Here is a 12,802-nt window from a genome sequence, read left to right on the forward strand (position 1 = left end):
GCCGCGGATGATTCCCACACTCATACTCAACATACATCATAATCATACGCTTCCAAAGATGGACTTGCGCGCGATGAGCGTCGACGAATCAGATCCCATCGCAATGATGCATTACGCAGATCGGTAGGCCGTATCCTTCAACATGTATTAGGCATCCGAAACGTGCATCTGACGCCATAGAGGAAACAAATACTTCCAGCCTCATTTATGAAGCACAGGAGAGCGGAAGCGAAGAGCTGAAAGCAGATATTGGCTCAAAAGCGTTACACTACTATATTAGTGCGGCGCGATCAGGCGTTCCAGAGGCGGCACGAAAGGCAGCTGTTCATTTGTGGGAGGCAGGCCAACGTCGAGGCGCGAAAAAATTGTTACGGGAAGCTGCACAAGAAGGCGACCTAGCCGCAACAAAGATACTGGCAGAATGGTTGTGGGCTGAAGACTACCCAGCTGTAAGGAGCACCTCGCAATCTCTGGAAATTGCGAAGAGAGAAGAAGAGCCCGAGGACGAGGAGGGCGACGACAGCGACGATGAGGACGTAGAAATGGGCCACGGGTTAACTCCACAAAATAACATTGACCGAGTGACGAAAGTCAGCAAAGCGCGGCGGCAAGCGTTCCATTTGTGGTGCCTTGCCGCCGATCGCTTTGGCGATCTTACGAGTTAAGTTCGACAGGCAATCTTATGTAGACCTGTTATCTAAATTACCGTTTAGGTATGCGCAAGGTTGCCGAGTGCTATGCTAATGGCGAGGGAGTAGGAATAGTGGACATGGACAAATCCATAGCGTACTGGGAGAGAGCTGCATCTAAGGACGACAGAACAGCCATGGCTGCGTTGGCTCGGTACTACCACCAGCGCTCCCATGAGACATTCAAACGCCGTGGGAAAGGTCCCATAATGAATTCCATCTCAGCACCGCATGAAGACGTGGCGCTCAATGAAGATGGTGATGGAACGGCTATGGTCAAACTACTACGGTACACATGGATGGCAGCATCTGATGGGGACATATTCTGTTTACGCCATCTTGCAAGTGCTCATCAGCATGGGTACCATGGCGCTCAAAAGGACGTTCCAGCCGCTCTGCAGCTCTACATGGCGGCAGCAGCACAAGGGGACATATCAGCGCGCGCTGCCGCTGCGGACATCCTGTATCACGGTGATGACGGCGTAGCACCGGATCGAGTCGGCGCATTTGCCTTGTATACCCAAGCTGCAAAAGAAGGTTTGGTACCTTCGTACAAGGCACTAGCAGACTGCTACCGCACTGGTCAGGGTGCCCCAGACGATAAGTGCAACCTTGAGCTCGCCTACATGTATTATTCCGAAGCAGCGCAGCAAGGATGTACCACCAGCTTGAGAATGCTCGGGGACCTTCATTGGAACGGCGATGGATGTGTAAAGGATCGCGCAAAAGCTGCGGAGTTTTACGAACAAGCAGCAGCGGCTGGGGACTTGGAAGCGGAGCGATGTTTGGCTAGATGCTACTGGTTGGGACATGGAACGGTAAGGGACCGAGAAAAAGCGAAAGAAATCTGGCGAGAAATGGCGAGAAACTGTGACAGCTTAGGCGATGAGGAAAGAAGACGATTAGAAATAATGGATGATGAAGCGTTTGAAGAGTTGATGGAGTATTGTTGATCCTCGATATTCACTTTGTTTTTGCGGAGACCTTTTATATTGAAAGTGACGATGCCTATTAGATCACCCTATTAAAGAGTTTTTCATCCTAATTACAAAGTATAAGGAAGAGTTTATTCATTAGTTTTTAGAATTGATTGCCAGATAAAAACAATGCAGTCAATATCCCTGAAAGGAAATTTGAGCGTAACTGACCTGTACTGACCGACAGATTGACATGTAAGTCCACGTGACCGATTGTGCTGCCATAGCAACATGAGTTGGTTCCTGGCTTTACGCTTTGACATTGTGATCTACTGCCAAACTGCAGTGTGGTGACATTCCCCTTTGAAATCCCTCCTCGACAGCACCACGCAATGGATCTCGATTTGTATGATGAGTTCGGAAACTATATCGGGCCCGATCTCGATGAAGATGAGGAAGATGAAGAAGACACTTACGCTCTGCCTCAAGCCCAGCGGATGGATGTGGATGACGAAGATGAGTCTGGCGAGCGGGAAAAGGACACGACAGGGATGGCGCTGATGCAAGTAGATGGTAAGCACGGTGGTTCGGATTTGAGCTACTACCTGTACAACGTGATATTAACTCACATTTGGTGACCTGGTCAGAGGCCGTAAATCAAGTTGTTTTGCATGAGGACAAAAAGTATTATCCTACGGCGGAAGAGGTGTATGGCCCTGATGTGGAAACCTTGGTGCAAGAAGAGGACACACAGCTGCTCAGCGAGCCGATCATTGCTCCTGTTAAGCAAAGAAAAACATACATTCAGGAAAAGGATCTACCAGTTACAAGATACAGTAAAGAGTTCATGGCGGATCTGATGGGCTTTCCCGACTTGATTAGAAACATAGCGATTGTGGGACATTTGCATCACGGAAAAACCTCGTTTGTAGACGTTCTTGTTGCACAAACGCATGACATGACTTGGGATTTGGAAAGGAAGGAGCGGTACACGGACGTCCATGAGTTGGAGCGAGGAAGGGGTGTAAGCATCAAGAGCATGCCCATGTCTTTGGTGATGCAGGATTTGAAGGGCAAGTCTCACCTCCTGAATATTTACGATACGCCTGGACATGTAAATTTCTCGGATGAAGTAACTGCCGCCGTTCGGATCTGCGATGGCGCGGTTCTCGTGGTTGACGCGGTAGAAGGAGTAATGGCGAACACTGAACGGCTGATCAAGCACTTGGCGGCAGAGCGAATACCGATGACACTTGTGATCAATAAAGTTGACCGGTTGATCTTAGAGCTCAAGCTTCCTCCCACGGATGCATATTTCAAGTTGCGACACACTATCGAGGAAGTTAACTCCATACTAGCGACTTGTACAGACGGAGTACGTCTGTCGCCGGAGGCGGGGAACGTGTGCTTTGCGTCCAGTCAAATGGGTTGGTGTTTCTCGTTGAAGTCGTTTGCACAAATGTACTCTGAAAGCTACGAGAACTTCGACGTTGAGGAATTCGCGAAACGTCTGTGGGGCGATATATATTTCAATCCGGAGAAAGGAACATTCCGAAGGCGACCGGTTGACAGTTCCAGTAGTCGTACCTTCGTGCATTTCATTTTGGAGCCACTTTTCAAGATGTACGCGCAAGTAGTTGGTGAAGACGCAAAGACGTTGAAACAAACTCTTTCTTCCCTTGGGATATACTTGAAACCATCTCAGCTATCTATGGATGTCAAGCCTCTCCTGCGATTAGTTTGCGAGCAATTTTTTGGAACAGTTAACGGCTTTGTTGATATGATCATCCGAAAGATTCCGTCACCAAAAGAAAATGCATGCAATAAAGTGGAGCACATCTACACAGGAGAATTGGACAGCCCCTACGCAGCGGCGATGAAAAACCTTGACCCCGAAGGGCCATTAATGATTCACATTGTGAAACTGTACAATGCTACGGATATGACAGGATTTGATGCGTTTGGACGAGTAATGAGTGGAACTGTGCAATTGGGACAGAAGGTTAGAGTACTTGGAGAAGGCTACACGCCCGATGATGAGGAGGACATGACAATCAGGGATGTGACAGGCCTGTCCGTGTACGAAAGCAGATACAAAGTCAAAGTGAGCTCCGCCTCCGCAGGTAGTTGGGTGTTGCTTGAGGGAGTAGATCCAGGTATCATCAAGACTGCAACTATCACCAGCAAGGAGGTCATCGAAGATGAGCCCGTATATATCTTTCGGCCACTCCGATACAACACGCAGCCCGTGGTGAAGGTTGCAGTGGAACCGGTGAACCCCACTGAGTTGCCTAAGATGTTGGATGGCCTACGTAAAATCAACAAGTCTTATTCGATTGTTCAGACAAAGGTGGAGGAGAGTGGAGAGCATATTATTCTGGGTACCGGAGAACTCTATTTGGATTGCGTTCTCCATGATTTGCGGCGGCTGTATTCCGAAATTGAGTTGAAAGTGGCAGATCCCGTGGTAAGATTCTGCGAGACAGTTGTCGAGACAAGTACCCTCAAATGCTTCGCTGAAACACCAAATAAAAGGTAGACATCTGGTGTGCTGTTTGATTTCGTTTTGTTTACCACTTAGTGACTAAATTGCTCTCCTCCAACCAGAAATAAAATAACGATGGTATCGGAACCTCTTGAAAAGGGGATAGCAGAAGATATTGAGAATCTGCAGGTCTCCGCAAAGTGGCCAGTGAAACAGCTTGGGGATTGGTTTCAAAATAAGTACGACTGGGATGTGCTGGCATCCCGTAATATTTGGGCATTTGGACCAGACGATGCCGGACCAAATGTTTTGGTGAACGATACCCTACCAACTGAAACGGATAAACAACTTCTTCAGAGCGTCCGGGATTCGATAAAGCAAGGTTTTCAATGGGCGACCAGGGAGGGACCGCTATGTGACGAACCGATTAGAAACGTGAAGTTCAAGATACTGGATGCTACAATCGCAAAGGAGCCAATTTATCGTGGCGGTGGTCAGATCATCCCAACTGCACGACGAGTATGCTACTCGTCCTTCCTAATGGCCACCCCTCGTCTTATGGAGCCAGTATACTATGTCGAGGTGCAGGCGCCTGCTGACTGTGTCTCCGCAGTGTACACTGTCCTGGCCCGCCGACGTGGGCACGTAACTCAGGACATATCCAAACCTGGTTCTCCACTCTCCACTGTTAAAGCGTACATCCCCGTCATCGATTCGGCGGGATTCGAGACAGATTTACGAACCCATACGCAAGGACAAGCATTTTGTCAACAAATGTTTGATCACTGGCAGATTGTACCTGGAGATCCATTGGACAAGAGCATCGTACTGCGACCGTTAGAACCAAGCCCAGCACAGCATTTAGCGAGGGATTTCATGGTGAAAACCAGAAGAAGAAAAGGTCTCAGCGAGGACGTTGCTGTGACAAAATTCTTTGATGATCCAATGTTGGTAGAGTTGGCGAAGTTGGAAGGAGGTGTTATTGGATTCTAAGATTTGTGTGCGATTGAATGATATACTTTACAAAGTTGCAACAGACGGAGTCGCTCTTCCATAATGAACATTTTGCTGAGGTGAACAACCTCAAGAGCTATCGTATCCCAGCATCGGTATACAAAATCTACAAACGTGGTTTCAAGTGCATTCTTCGCATTCCATGATCGTGGTGCGGAACTTTTGTTCGCCAAGGTCGAGAAGGTGTGTACCCGGCAAATGCTGGATGTAGGATGGCTGCATCGCAGGGCACTGCGGAACCTGGACGGGGTGGTATGTAAGTGCCTGTACAGCCCGAAAATGCTGGGTGATAGAGTGAGGGGTCAAAGCAAGAGCTGTAGTGCCACTCCCGTATAGCTAAAAGGAATCATAATTCAGTTCTCGACAATGGATCTTTCCCAGTCAACGACTTCCAAGCACACCTCTGTGAGATTGCATGGAATGAATGTAGCTTGTGTGGGGAGTCTGATGAACGCTATTCCTGTGCTTGACCATTCGTTAACCTGAAGATCACAGTCGTGACGTGATGGATGATGCCACGTGATCGCCCATTAGAGGGCTCCAGATTCATCGCAGGGGCTACAGAACACAGTCGCCATCTTTTGCAAGATGCCTGCCCCAAAAGCAAGGGTCATTGTCGTCGGTAGGTTCTTTACCTTCCTTCGTGAATTTCTATAAGACGAATACGACAGCTTGGCTTATATCCCGCGGCAGCCTTGGACCATACCCCAACATCAGCCCACGCCTTAACAGTGCGTATGAATGCCAACCAGCATATTTCTGTTAATACTGACAGACACAAAGTATCTTTTAGACAATGTAGTCAGATTGGGTGATCGTCTTGTGCTTGTGAGCGTCGGAGTGACAGAAGGTCCAGAATGGGCAGATGTTGTGGACGCTGCAGCTGGTTGGTGCCTTGTTTTATCGTCCTCGCAAAGAGGTTTTATCGTCCTCATTTAGTACTGCTAATTTGCGATATCTTCAGGTGTTCCCGACCCCAACCTAAAGGAGGTATATTGGATCAAATCTTTTCCGGCGATGGGACAGGATGTTCATAGATTTGAGATTTACACTATCTATCTTTTATGCAGGCTGAAGCCCAGGCTGCTGCCTTGCTTCATGATGCAGAAAAACTCGTAAAGGATCGCTTTGCGGGCAATGAGGTACATTGCAAACTCCCAACTATCCAGTTCGTGAGAGTGGCACTGACTGTACCTTGACAAATAGATCACAGTTCTTCGTCGTCCGGTGACTGGATCGAGCGTTCACAACATGATTGTGGAGGTATGCGACGAAGTGAATGCAAATTTGTTAGTAATGGGAAGCAGAAATCGTCCTGGTTTCAAGAGGTTAGTGCGACAGAATGTAATGAGCCCGAGTTGTCTATCCTAACGAGTCGACCTTGGCGCACTTGTCAACATATAGAATAATTCTCGGTTCGGTTAGTGATGAGTGTGCACACAGAGCAAAATGCGCTGTTCTTATTGTAAAAGACGATCGTCCTGAAGAAGAGGGCAATAGCAGATGGCCAGTATGGGCTCGACTGTAGATAGATATTGTGTATTGTATTGCGTAATATAGTCACGTGAGGGTGGAAGCTTGTGAAGTGGTTGGGATGGGGTCTCCGCAAGACTTTCAACGCAAATGGCTGCCTTCTTGAGGACAATCATACTGCATAAACTTACTTCAAATGTGTTGGACAGCAGAATAATCATACTAGCAGCGTTGTGTAACTGAACATAAAGAGTGCCAAGATGAGCTCCAAACCCAAGGCTCCTCCGTTGGACTATAACAAGCTCCCAGAGCTGTCACTGGATGCTGCCCCAACACTCAAGCGCTACCTCGACTATCTAACAAATGCTATCAACTTGAAATCTAGCGGAGCTCCACCCGCGGAAATATTCCAGCCGTTCACACCATCCCAACTTCCCGCACTGCCAAGTTCCGTGGAACTGCAACGATTGAAACAAGAACTCGAGGGTTTTGACCAGGCGACAAAGAGCAGACAGGACCATGTGGCCCGTAACATGCAAGCACTAGAAAGATGGGTACCAGCAAAATCCCTGTCCAACGAAGCAGATAAAGGAAAGGAGGGTATTCGCATCAAAGATGGAAAGGCAATGGAAAAGCGAAAGGAATTGTCAAAAGAAAAGAAAATAAAGCTGTCGGGCGATGAATCCTCTCGAGACGAAGCTCGCGTAACGTTGAAACTTAAAATAGCACCTCAATCGGGTGCGAGAAACGAGAAATCAGGTAACCCAGTCGCCTCGCCTGAAAGACAATGCATCGAACTTAAAATCGAAATCTTCCTCAGATGACGGTATCACACCGCTCGATAGTCCCATTTCTGTGTCTGCGTATGTGACGGTAATGCTTCCATAATGCGAAAGAGACAGTGTGGTTGAAGTTGTTCTACCTCTAGAGATACCAATAAAAAACGCAAACGTGAGATGGACCACGACGATGTGAGCGACACGGATAGAGACAAGCGATCCAGCACGAGTTCAAATAGTACGTTGAAAGCTGGAGCGGTTCGAGTAGGCCTTGGAATCGAACAGGTACAGGAACAAATCGGCCTGTATTTTTCAGGAAATTTAGAGCTGTGACATTCTCACTGTGATATATCAGACTCCGATTGCGCCAGGAAAGCCACCAAATCACCGATCTGTGGTTCCTAAGGCTAAACCGGTAAGTTGTTGTAGTTACTTTGTTGTGCAGCAGCACTACTGATGCTGGACTGGACTGATACGGCCTGACAGAGGACCAGCAAAAAAAGTGGTGCACAAAAAAATAACAAGCTCAAGAAGCGATCGAGCATGGTGGATTCGGAGGATCTTGGACGACAAACACCAGAAATAGATGACAGGATGGATGGTGTAACGGACATCCCAGTTGAAGGCGACTACACAAAAGCGAAACCAATACAAAATCAAATTCCCATCCAAACATTTTGGGGTTTCGTCGATCAATTTTATCGTCCTTTAACGGAGGAGGATCTGAAGTACTTGGATGCTCAAGTAAGCTACCTGACGGATGATTCGGGAGTGAGATCGTTTTCTAACAATGTTCCTGTGCGCTCACCAGGGTGATGAAGTAACACCGTATATTGTTCCCGGTCTGGGGCGGCCATACAAAGAGCAGTGGGCTGATGAAGAAGCTAAATTCATGTCCCAGCTGGATGCTGAGCTATCAGCTGCGTCGTATTCTGCCCCACTAGGGCAAGAATATAACGAGATTAATGGAGCGGTTCACTGTGGGGACGTTTATTTCAAGCCTTTGTCAGAACGAATAATTGCGTCGTTACTTGAAAACCGAATTACAAGTTATATACCACCAAACAGTCCAATGGGTGCTTGCGACTATGATAAAATCAGCTTCAGGACCAATGGTGACATGATGGACTTGGAACAGAGAATGCGAAACGAGCTTCGCTTTATCGGCCTTATTGATGATGACGAGGTCAGAATTTGGCGCCTTGATTGGAAGCACATTTTTGACTGACAATCACTAATAGGAGGGGGCGGGAAACGATGAAGAAGACGAGATCAGTAAAGATCTGCGGCGACTGCAGGCTCAGTTGCGCGAACAGGCGGCCATCAACCGATCCAGGAAGCAGCAACTGAAGGAGGTTGCTCAGAAGTGGATGGCTTGGCAGGAATATAATGGCGTACTAGAAGACATCAATAAAAACATCGAGCAAGCATATACGAAACGCTTTGTAGGTGTTTGCCCGCCTTTAGCCGATAATGGACTGGTCGCTTATCCTGCTTCTTCTCAGAGAACACCCGCAAAATCAAAGGGAAAGAAAAAGATCCTGAAGGGAGAATATCGACCGATGACGGAAGATGTGATGCATTACTTGGCAAACCGCCAAAAAATCATCGACGAAGTCGGGGCTTTTTTTCCTCCAGAACAGTACAAGATTCCGGAAACCTCAATCTACTCACGCTGAGGTTTCATTTAAACTTCAACATCCGCGATTTTGTTTGTACATAATTAGTCTTCTCGTTTCAATGGACATGATCTTGTCTGTATGGCGTAGCTGTGTGATCTGATCACACGGAGTGGGTTACTGCCACTCTTTATTCTATGAGACTCTCCAGTTGTGTGAAGCGGTACGCCGGATGAAGATAAATTCAATTCTTCCAGCACCAAGCGATTTGAGACTCAGGTTCAGCGAATCGTCGAATACCTACACCCTCGGAATTAGAGCCTTGTGCATACACGAGACCTGAACGACTCACATTTGATACTCGAGGGTCGAGAAAGGTGGTATGCTGTCCGGCAGCATATCCTGGCGGCTGACGGGCACATGTCACTCAATCTCATCAGACCACGTACACTGAAAACTTAATGACCTACAGATTAGGTCCGAATATTTTTAATTGTCTAATATGGGTATCTTTGCCGTTTTGAAGATTCCCGAGGATGCACAGTTGTACAATATGTGCACGCAATGGACGCCTACCACCGCTTTAATGAGTATCTCTCCTTTTCATATTGGCAATCTGGAGATAGCTCACAATGTTTCTTCATCCTCGGATAAAGAGAAATCCACCCATCCACTGGCCTCTCCTATCTCATATCGATGCAGGTCCTGCAAGAGATCAACGTGGACATAAGGAACAGAACAGCTTTCAGAGAGTGATTTCAGCTTCTCTCCACCTGTAGATCATAGTGGCTGTTGCCGGCTCTTATAGCAACGACGCTTGGTGTATAACTTTCGTCTCGGCTATGGTCCACATATATAGACAGTTTCTGCCGGAAAAGAATTAAAACAAGGTGCTGCTTGATGAGTAAAAGAGACAAGGAGAGTACCGTCAACGTCATAAGTTGGGGGAACTCAAGGTTGACATAGTGTGGCTGCGGACCGTCCGATCTGCGGGGAAATTGAGAAGCATTTTGTAATTGCTTCAATCTACAGCTCAACATCGAGTGCACAAAATTCACAGCCGTCTGCGGGACACACTCGCGTGTGCGATAAATGATTCAAATATACGCACTGCCAGTATGTATCGGTGCTTCCATCCATCATCTTCTCAGGTGGATGCTCTTCCTTGAAGCTCGACACGGAGATCCTTGCGACATTTGAAAGGTCGCGCATGTCGGATACTATTCGAGTTCAAGTGGTGCACCACAAGCAGCTGGTCGGTTGGCGAGAGTATTCCTTGTCATCATTTCCTTATCCTATACAGTGTTCATACATGCGATGTCAAACCAAAACAAATTAGGGTTAACCATAGGTGCACGTGACCCTATCAAAATAAACAAACAACCGGTGAGGAGTCGCCAATGAACGTTTTTAAGAGCCATTTCATCTTATCGAACACTATCTTTGGTTTGCTGGAAATGAGCATTTTTCAGTCCTTAAAAGCCGTCGCTCATCACTCTTGCGATTCAAAGTGATCTCAAATTACAGCTGGGGCCTTGTCTAGTTAACCATCTGCCTGGGCTCCAATGCGGTTAGATCCATTCCGGTGCGCATCATTGAACGCATCGGATGGCCAGAATGATGGAACCCTCCCTCTCGAAGTCATCACCACCCTCCGTCCCTGCAAGCAGCCATGGGAAAGTACGTGTGCTGCATGTTCATCCATCCATCCATCCATCCGTCCGTCCATACACCCTCCAAATCTGTCATGTGTTGGAAACCTTTGGACACTTGGCAGCAATGGAGCAACATGCAGGTCATGAACTCACTGAATCGTGCTCATTTGTAGGGGTAAGCCACGTGGGCTTCAAGCCGCTCGCAAATTGCGGACCACACGTCGTGAGAACCGATGGGCAGACAAGCAGTACAAGAAGAGGGCTTTGGGTACTGCGTACAAGTCATCTCCGTTCGGTGGATCCTCGCACGCCAAAGGAATTGTCCTTGAGAAAATGTGAGTGGCATAGCAAGACGACGCACACAGCGCAAATATCGAGCTGGCTAGTGGAAGCCGAGAGTGATTGTGTATATCCACGCAACATTGTGGACAACCGTTTGGAAAAGGGTGGAAATTGCATGTGGTTGAGGTCATGTTGGATAGGAGACCTGTACCGACGGCGGTTTTGACAAACGCAGATGGCAAAGACTTCTGAGTCTGTGATCGGGGATTAATACATCGTTCCCAACAAGCAAATAATGACGGTTCTGTTTGTCGAAATAGTGGTGTCGAAGCCAAGCAGCCGAACTCCGCTATCCGGAAGTGTGTCCGTGCTCAACTCATCAAGAATGGCAAGAAGATTACGGCCTTCGTCCCCAATGATGGTTGTTTGAACTTCATCGAGGAGAACGTAAGTATATGCTATGAAGAACACTTTAATGGCCTGACACATTACTAAGATATGTGTGCGTATCAGGACGAAGTTCTTATCGCAGGGTTCGGTCGAAAAGGTCGTGCTGTTGGTGATATTCCCGGTGTCCGTTTCAAGGTTGTAAAGGTGGCTGGTGTCTCCCTCCTTGCGCTGTACAAGGAAAAGAAGGAGAAACCCCGTTCGTAGATCCTGGTCCATTTGTACATTCTTAATAAATTCTTGGAACTTTTGAATTGCTTTGCCGCATTCAGAGAAAGGAGGCGGTTATTCTTATTCCTACATTACAGATAGTCACAATCCAAGCTAGCTATTATTGTCTTTCGCCTGCATGCGAGCCATATGATCCCGTTGGGTCTTCGAATCTGGTCGCTTGCTTGATTACAGCAATCGGAGCTGATATTGGGTTGTGTGAGGCGCAGGACTTATAATGTGATTTCGAAGTGGTCTCTCACCATGGTGTCTACCGTTCACAATCTCCGTTCCGCTTCTTCCATTTTCGCTTTGCCAGTAGCGGATTTCTCCCTCGACGGCGACTACAGCTCTGAAAAAAAAAACACATCGTATAGCATTACTGGAAGCCTCGCAAAGCCAGCTCCGCTTTATCACCGAACTCGTATTTCATGCTCACCCCTTTTTGACCCTATCATTCAAATAGGTGTTACGGACAGTTATTCTGTGCCATTGCGTGTCTTCACGGAAAGTGCCGTCATCCCTTTTGGACCGTTTATTGGTGGCCACTGTAAATCGCCAGTATCCTGAGCGGGTTGCGTTCTGCCCTTCCTTGGGTGCAAATTCTTGAAACTCGGGATCGCGGCCCACATTCCCGACAAGCATAACCTTGTTGACACCTAACGTTTCGTAGCTAATATTAACTCACAGTATAGGTTTGCATGGCAGAAGTGGCTCTTACCAGCACGAGACGCGACGCTGGTAGAGAACGACTTTTCGCACCAAGGTATCATAAGGAAGAGCATGTTACGAGTCAGTCCATGTAAACTTATCAACCAGGTCTGTTGAGGGATCTCGCGGTCCGCGATCTCCAGCGCCCACCTTAACACCGTGAGGTGCATTCCTCACCGTAAAGCGGGTTAGAAAGAGAGACATGTTTGCCTGTATTTCTCTCACAATAAGTCAAAAATCGCAAGTAGATTGAGAAGGTGAAGGAGGGAAAACTCTTTAGAGGGTCGAACTAAATACATCCATGATAGGAACTTGACAGCTGAGACTCGAAGGGGTTGGCGAGCACCTTGAACCGGATGACTCAGGTGATCGCCGCTTACATACACAAACTAAGATACAGATTTAACATTAACTTTTGAAGTGATACGAATAACCCAGAGACATTTTCCAATATATTAGTACCCAACAGTTCATGTCGCTTTTATAGTTGAACCTGTTTTTGTGCATACAGCATCGCCCCG

General features: G+C 47.4%; 7 protein-coding genes across 7 annotated transcripts; 5 read left to right on the forward strand and 2 right to left on the reverse strand.

The window, feature by feature from the left end:
• Positions 1 to 73: 73 nt before the first annotated feature.
• SPPG_03503 (uncharacterized protein) lies at positions 74 to 1,851 on the forward strand (the record flags this gene model as incomplete). The annotated part of the gene is made up of 3 exons (XM_016751766.1): positions 74 to 123; positions 200 to 660; positions 714 to 1,851. The coding sequence occupies 3 exons, from the start codon at positions 74 to 76 to the stop codon at positions 1,640 to 1,642; spliced, it is 1,440 nt and encodes a 479-aa protein (XP_016609748.1). The 3' UTR covers positions 1,643 to 1,851.
• An 88-nt stretch (positions 1,852 to 1,939) lies between these two features.
• Positions 1,940 to 5,187, forward strand: SPPG_03504 (small GTP-binding protein domain). The gene is made up of 3 exons (XM_016751767.1): positions 1,940 to 2,179; positions 2,254 to 4,141; positions 4,214 to 5,187. The coding sequence occupies exons 1-3, from the start codon at positions 1,999 to 2,001 to the stop codon at positions 5,082 to 5,084; spliced, it is 2,940 nt and encodes a 979-aa protein (XP_016609749.1). The 5' UTR covers positions 1,940 to 1,998; the 3' UTR covers positions 5,085 to 5,187.
• Positions 5,188 to 5,693: 506 nt separating this feature from the next.
• On the forward strand, positions 5,694 to 6,633 carry SPPG_03505 (uncharacterized protein; the record flags this gene model as incomplete). Its single annotated transcript, XM_016751768.1, has 7 exons — positions 5,694 to 5,727; positions 5,799 to 5,836; positions 5,889 to 5,991; positions 6,070 to 6,095; positions 6,176 to 6,247; positions 6,312 to 6,433; positions 6,510 to 6,633. The coding sequence occupies 7 exons, from the start codon at positions 5,694 to 5,696 to the stop codon at positions 6,631 to 6,633; spliced, it is 519 nt and encodes a 172-aa protein (XP_016609750.1).
• Positions 6,634 to 6,838: 205 nt separating this feature from the next.
• SPPG_03506 (histone acetyltransferase NGG1) lies at positions 6,839 to 9,036 on the forward strand (the record flags this gene model as incomplete). Its single annotated transcript, XM_016751769.1, has 8 exons — positions 6,839 to 7,337; positions 7,399 to 7,441; positions 7,507 to 7,642; positions 7,713 to 7,772; positions 7,844 to 8,101; positions 8,169 to 8,543; positions 8,599 to 8,802; positions 8,863 to 9,036. The coding sequence occupies 8 exons, from the start codon at positions 6,839 to 6,841 to the stop codon at positions 9,034 to 9,036; spliced, it is 1,749 nt and encodes a 582-aa protein (XP_016609751.1).
• On the reverse strand, positions 8,898 to 10,333 carry SPPG_09121 (anaphase promoting complex subunit DOC1). The gene is made up of 7 exons (XM_016757278.1): positions 10,088 to 10,333; positions 9,903 to 9,963; positions 9,750 to 9,842; positions 9,608 to 9,681; positions 9,447 to 9,548; positions 9,329 to 9,385; positions 8,898 to 9,276 (listed from the first exon to the last, which is right to left on the reverse strand). Exons 1-7 carry the CDS (start codon positions 10,186 to 10,188, stop codon positions 9,258 to 9,260), a joined length of 507 nt encoding a protein of 168 aa, XP_016609752.1. The 5' UTR covers positions 10,189 to 10,333; the 3' UTR covers positions 8,898 to 9,257.
• A 266-nt stretch (positions 10,334 to 10,599) lies between these two features.
• SPPG_03507 (40S ribosomal protein S23) lies at positions 10,600 to 11,614 on the forward strand. The gene is made up of 4 exons (XM_016751770.1): positions 10,600 to 10,656; positions 10,805 to 10,966; positions 11,234 to 11,360; positions 11,427 to 11,614. The coding sequence occupies exons 1-4, from the start codon at positions 10,649 to 10,651 to the stop codon at positions 11,565 to 11,567; spliced, it is 438 nt and encodes a 145-aa protein (XP_016609753.1). The 5' UTR covers positions 10,600 to 10,648; the 3' UTR covers positions 11,568 to 11,614.
• On the reverse strand, positions 11,608 to 12,604 carry SPPG_03508 (single-strand binding protein). Its single transcript, XM_016751771.1, has 5 exons — positions 12,432 to 12,604; positions 12,292 to 12,322; positions 12,010 to 12,229; positions 11,834 to 11,922; positions 11,608 to 11,774 (listed from the first exon to the last, which is right to left on the reverse strand). Exons 1-5 carry the CDS (start codon positions 12,483 to 12,485, stop codon positions 11,692 to 11,694), a joined length of 477 nt encoding a protein of 158 aa, XP_016609754.1. The 5' UTR covers positions 12,486 to 12,604; the 3' UTR covers positions 11,608 to 11,691.
• Between the last annotated feature and the right edge of the window lie 198 nt (positions 12,605 to 12,802).

This window comes from Spizellomyces punctatus (genome assembly GCF_000182565.1).
Source record: "Spizellomyces punctatus DAOM BR117 chromosome Unknown supercont1.5, whole genome shotgun sequence".
NCBI classification, from domain to species: domain Eukaryota; kingdom Fungi; phylum Chytridiomycota; class Chytridiomycetes; order Spizellomycetales; family Spizellomycetaceae; genus Spizellomyces; species Spizellomyces punctatus.

Coding starts and splice junctions, on each gene's coding strand:
- SPPG_03504 (XM_016751767.1), top strand. CDS start 1,999: ATGGATCTCGATTTGTATGATGAGTTCGGAAACTATATCGGGCCCGAT. Junction 2,180..2,253: donor GGCGCTGATGCAAGTAGATG/GTAAGCACGGTG, acceptor TGACCTGGTCAG/AGGCCGTAAATCAAGTTGTT. Junction 4,142..4,213: donor GCTGAAACACCAAATAAAAG/GTAGACATCTGG, acceptor TCCTCCAACCAG/AAATAAAATAACGATGGTAT.
- SPPG_09121 (XM_016757278.1), bottom strand. CDS start 10,188: ATGCGCGACCTTTCAAATGTCGCAAGGATCTCCGTGTCGAGCTTCAAG. Junction 9,843..9,902: donor CCCAACTTATGACGTTGACG/GTACTCTCCTTG, acceptor CTTTTCCGGCAG/AAACTGTCTATATATGTGGA. Junction 9,549..9,607: donor TCCGAGGATGAAGAAACATT/GTGAGCTATCTC, acceptor AAGCGGTGGTAG/GCGTCCATTGCGTGCACATA.
- SPPG_03507 (XM_016751770.1), top strand. Junction 10,967..11,233: donor GGAATTGTCCTTGAGAAAAT/GTGAGTGGCATA, acceptor TTGTCGAAATAG/TGGTGTCGAAGCCAAGCAGC. Junction 11,361..11,426: donor TGAACTTCATCGAGGAGAAC/GTAAGTATATGC, acceptor TGTGCGTATCAG/GACGAAGTTCTTATCGCAGG.
- SPPG_03508 (XM_016751771.1), bottom strand. CDS start 12,485: ATGTCTCTCTTTCTAACCCGCTTTACGGTGAGGAATGCACCTCACGGT. Junction 12,323..12,431: donor ATGCACCTCACGGTGTTAAG/GTGGGCGCTGGA, acceptor TGGTGCGAAAAG/TCGTTCTCTACCAGCGTCGC. Junction 11,775..11,833: donor TGTGAACGGTAGACACCATG/GTGAGAGACCAC, acceptor ACCCAATATCAG/CTCCGATTGCTGTAATCAAG.